The sequence below is a fragment of the Mustela nivalis genome (genome assembly GCF_964662115.1).
Source record: "Mustela nivalis genome assembly, chromosome: 4".
Lineage (NCBI taxonomy): Eukaryota > Metazoa > Chordata > Mammalia > Carnivora > Mustelidae > Mustela > Mustela nivalis.
Window position 1 is genome coordinate 11,279,590 of NC_139023.1, and position 5,189 is coordinate 11,284,778.

General features: G+C 45.5%; 1 protein-coding gene across 1 annotated transcript; it reads right to left on the reverse strand.

Annotated features, from left to right (window-relative positions):
* Positions 1 to 2,235: 2,235 nt before the first annotated feature.
* On the reverse strand, positions 2,236 to 2,589 carry LOC309863917 (uncharacterized protein; the record flags this gene model as incomplete). The annotated part of the gene is made up of 1 exon (XM_082729158.1): positions 2,236 to 2,589. One exon carries the CDS (start codon positions 2,587 to 2,589, stop codon positions 2,236 to 2,238), a length of 354 nt encoding a protein of 117 aa, XP_082585284.1.
* Positions 2,590 to 5,189: the final 2,600 nt, after the last annotated feature.

The window sequence follows — 5,189 nt, forward strand, 5'->3', positions numbered from 1 at the left end:
CCCAGGTTGGTAAGGATGTGGTTCCACCTCCGTCTATGTCCCAGTGTGGGCAGTCCGGATCCCTGCATGGACTTTTTTTAAGACAGACTGTAATGCCTACAGTGACTGGAGTACAGACTGATTCGTTATTTCTGCTAGGGCAACCTCTTGTAGCCAAGGACAGAGTGTTGGGGGGGGTCTCCGGAACATGATTTCAAATGGGGTCACCTTGTTTAAATAGGGTGTACGTAGTCCCCTGAGGAGAGCGAAAGGAAGGAGAGCCATCCATCCACCACCAGTCTCCAGAATTAGTTTTGTCAGGGTCTCTTTATAAAGGAATTTGGTTCATTCTCTCTGGTTCCATTCTCTTGCCTGGAACTCTGGGGCCAGTATGCACAGTGTAGTTTCCAGTTAGTCCCCATGGCCTTGTCAAGGCTCCCCCAATTCATCTTGGGCCACGTCCACATTCTTGATATTCTTTTCTCTATCAGCTTGTAAGAGAGCCTGTTTACAATGAAGGGTGTCCTTCAAATTTTCATTAATCTCTTCCACTTTTTAGATGTTCTCTTTCAATTTATGTACTTCAGCAAGGAAAAGCTTATGTTCTCTCTTCATTTCTGCTTGCTTCTTTGCTTCCCTGATCTTCTCCTCCCAACTAGCTATGTTTTTTTCAAGATCCCTATTTTCCTTTTTAAGGTCATCAATCTTCTTCTTGTTTTGGTCTAAAGTAGGCCTTGCCCATGCCTGTGAGACTGAACTCACAAATGCAGGGCCATTGTCTGACCCGATCCCGAGAGGCAGCCCAAACCTAGGAATTATTTTTTCTAGTAGCTTTTTGGCTACTACTCCTGCCATCTCATGTTTGACGGAAAAAGCCTCCACTCAGCCTGAAAAGGTATCTACAAAAACTAACATATACTTGTGCCCATATTTTCTGGGTTTTATTTCTGTAAAATCTATTTCCCAATAAATTCCTGGTTCCTTACCTCTTTCTCTTTTCCCTCTTCCCATTTTAGTTCTTCCCACATTAACTGCCTGCATTGAGCACATCTGTCTATATCCTGAACCATATGCCCTAATTTAGAAACCTGGAACTGCTTGCCTATAAGCTCCTTGAGTTTATGTATCCCCAAATGAGTATCCTGATGTATCTGGTCAACTAACTTCTTATCTTCGAGGAAGAATTATTTTTCCTGCTTTAGTCTTAGTCCAGTCCCCTTCATAGTCCAATTTAACCCATTTTTGTAAATACTTTAAATCTTCTTCTGAATAGTTTGGTTTTTCTGGTAGGGCTGGAGCCGGGAGTATAACCAGTTCTTGTACTGTTTCTCGGGCTGCTTGCTTGATCTGCTAAGTGGTTTCCTTTTGAAGTCAGATTAGTCCCCTTTTGGTGTCCCAGGCAATGCATAACGGCCACCTCTTTTGGGTCCCAGATAGCCTGGAGGAGAGCCAATATTTCTCCTCTGTTTTTAATTCCTTTTCCTTCTGCTGTTAATAGGCCCCTTCCTTTATAAATAGCCCCATGTATATGGAGAATAGCAAAGGCATACCTGCTGTCCCTATAGATAGATGTTGGCGGTTTTACCTTTTGCCATCTGCAGTGCCTTAGTGAGTGCAATCAGTTCCACTTTTTGTGCCGAAGTTCCATGTGGCAGGGCTGCTGTCCAGAGTTCCTGCTCAGGAGAAACCACTGCAGCCCCTGCATACCTCTTTCAATTGACCCATGTAGCTGCTCCCATTTCTGAACAGAGTCATCTCGGCATCTGGGAGGGGAATGTCTCTGAGATCCGGTCTTATTCCTGCGACTTGGATTAGGACCTCCCTGCAGTTGTGTGGGTGGTCAGCCAGCTCCTCCGGCAGCAGCGTGGCTGGATTAAGCACCGCCGGGGGCCGGAAGGTCACTCTTGGTTCGTTGAGGAGGAGGGAGGGCCTGATACCCCGTCACTCAGGCATTTGTCATCCATTGGTCTGGTGGAGTCCGGAGAAGGTCCTTGATAGTGTGGGTGGTGGTCAGGATGAGATTTTGGCCCGAATTCAATTTACTTGCATCCTTGACCAGGAGGGCCATGGCAGCAATTATGCAGAGGCAAGAGGGGAACCCAGCTGCTACTGGATCTAGGTTTTTGCTAAGATAGGCTACTGGCCTTTACCAAGGCCCCAGAGTCTGAGTCAAAACTGCTTTGGCCACCCCTGCTTTTTCATCCACATACAAGTGGAAGGGCTTGGTAACATCTGGGATGGCCAATGCTGGGGCACTCAGTAAGACTGTAATTCCCGAGATGCTCCTTCTGCCTCAGCTGTCCACTCTACCATAGTGAGCCCCCCTTTTGCCAGTTCGTAGAGAGATCGGGCAATCTTCACAAACCGTGGTATCCACAGCCTACAGTAGCCCACCATCCCAAGAAACTCCCTCACTTGTCGGGACGTGGTGGAGCGGGGGTATCGGGTGATCACCTGTTTCCTGGACTCAGACAATGAACGCACTCCCTCATGGAGATCAAAGCCTAGATAAGTGGCATGGCTCTGACAGAGCTGTGCTTTCTTCACTGACACCTGATACGCTTTTTCCTGCAGAGTCTGTAAGAGAGGTCTCGTCCCCCCCACAAACATGACTCATAGTTCTCAGTGGCTATTAACAAGTCATCAACATACTGTAACAGAGTGACTCCTGGGTTGGAGATTCTGTACTTACACAAATCCTCATGTAGGGCCTCGTCAAAAATGGTGGGTGAATTCTTGAATCCTTGGGGAGGTCTGGTCCAGGTGAGCTGGCCTTAGAACCCTTCCTGTGGGTTGGACCACTCAAAAGCATAAAGGAGCTGAGATTCCCTTGCTAAAGATATGCAGAAAAATGCATCCTTGAGATCTAAGACGGTATACACAGTTCTTTTGGGGCCCAAGAGGGAGAGTAGGGTATAGGGATTAAGCAACATCGGGTGGATATCTTCAACCCATTTATTAACTTCCCGCAAGTCCTGAATGGGTTGGTACTCCCCAGTCTTGGCCTTTTTGACAGGCAGCAAAGGTGTGCTCCATGGAGATTTGCAAGGAACTAGGATCCCATCTCCTTGGAGGTGGTTAATGTGTTTTCTGATCCCTTCCTTTGCTTCCCAGGAAAGGGGGTACTATCGAACGTGAAGAGCTGTAGCTGTTGCCTTTAATTGTATCACCACTGGAGGTTGTCCCCTAGCCAAGCCAGGGGCTTCCCTTCTGCCCAGACCTTGGGAAACTCGACCTGTAGGATTTAGAGAAGGCTCCCCTGCTTTGTCTCCTCTGGTTTTGAGACTGGCTTGCAAAGGAGGTATTCATCTACTGCTACCTTAAGCACCTGCACAGTGGGTTGTCTCAAGCTTGCAGTCAGGTCTCCTTCAGAGAACTGAATGTCAGCTCGTAACTTGTGGAGGAGATATTTCCTATCAAGTTATATGGGGCATTAGAGAGGACCAAAAATCGATGTTTAACAATTCCCGAGGCCAAATTTAAAGTCCTTTCTGTTGTGCATTTATGTCTCTCTGTGCCATTTGCTCCTTGTACCCAGACTTCCTCTCCAAGAGATTTCCCATAGGTTTAAGTAATGATGAAAATTGGGTTCCCGTGTCCACCAAAACTGATTTCCCCTCCACTTCAGTTTTTACTCTGGTGGCCAGCATTGCCATCTTGCTTTTGGGGCATTCCCTGACCCAGTGTCCTTTTTCCTTACAGTAAGTGCACTGATCTGAATCTAAGTCTTCCCGCCTGCCTTCTCTGTGGTTAGGCTTTTCCTTCCATTTATCATCCCCTGCCTGCCTCATGTAATGCCAAAACCTTAACCAGCTTTTTGTCTGCTTTTTCATCCTCCTCTGCATCCCTGTTGTTAAACACCTTTTCTACTATTCCCACTAACTCAGATTCTTCCCTTCAAATCCTTCAATTTTCTGAAGTTTCCTCCCTACATCTGGGGCTGACTGGTAAAAGCAAGATTCACTGCCCCTGATTTTCGGGTGCCTCAGGGTCGGTCGGGCTGTACATTTTATAGGCTTCAAGAAGCCTTTCTAGGAAAGCTCCTGGAGACTCCTTCTTATCTTGAGTCACCGTACTCATTCTGGTTTAGTCCGAGTGCAGCTTTCACTTCTGGAAATTCTTACCCATTTCAGTTCCAGGATTTCAACATATTGAGACCTGTATTTATTCTGAAAGTCTTCCATATGAATTTCCTTTAAGGCAGAATTCATCTTACAAGAGAATTAAAACAATTACAAGTGACAAAAACTCAGAATAGATATGATTAAATATCAAATGATGATCCTTATTAAAACATTAAAACTTTAGGAAATGTATAGAACCTCTGGAGTAGTTACAGCATTTACCCAAATGTAACCCAAGGTTTATCATTGACTCAGCAGTACTTCCTGAGTAACTTAGCATATCAGGGAAAAGCCTTATGAGTCAAAGAGATCGCATTTACAATTCTGGGTGGGCAAAGAGAAAACTGTTTACATTTTTGTAGAAACATATCAATCTCTACTGAAGACTAAATATTAACCAATTGTGAACTGTTGCAACAGCAGTTAAGCACAAAACATGTTTACCAACAGATTTCAAAAGCACAAACCCAGTTCCAGCAATCAGCGCCCTAGCACTTCATCCCATTTGTCATCCAAGCAAAACTTCAAAGCTTCAGGTTACCAAAGACTCTGAAAGCCACTTGAACAATTACCCATTAAAACCCTGAGACAGAAAATTAGCCATCAGTTCAGTCATCTCTTTGCTAACAGATTTCATGTTCCACCTGGGCCCATTCCACTTCAGACGCTATGCATGGAGTGGGGGTGGGGGTCTAGGCAGTCCACGCCAGGCCAGAGAAGGCAAGTAATTCCCCGAAACAAAGGGAGTTTTGGCAGCTGCTTGGGAATATTCCTTAAAGTCTCTGTTCCGAGTTAGACTAACCCCAGTTGACTCCAGTTATAACCCTTAACACATGAAATGAGTGAGGGAGAAGCCCCACATCTATTATGAGGAACAGAGAGATGAAAGTCAGAGTCCCCTTACTCTCTGCTTGCCCCATTCCTTTAGGCACAACAACACAACACAACAGACAAAAAAAGACAAAGACAACCACAGACCCAGCGGTCCTTACCCAGAACCTGCTGCTGGTAGGGATTTTCTTGGTCCTTATGAAACACATCAGTATTTGTGGTCCTTTCTATTTGGTTTCAAGTCCAGTCTTTTAA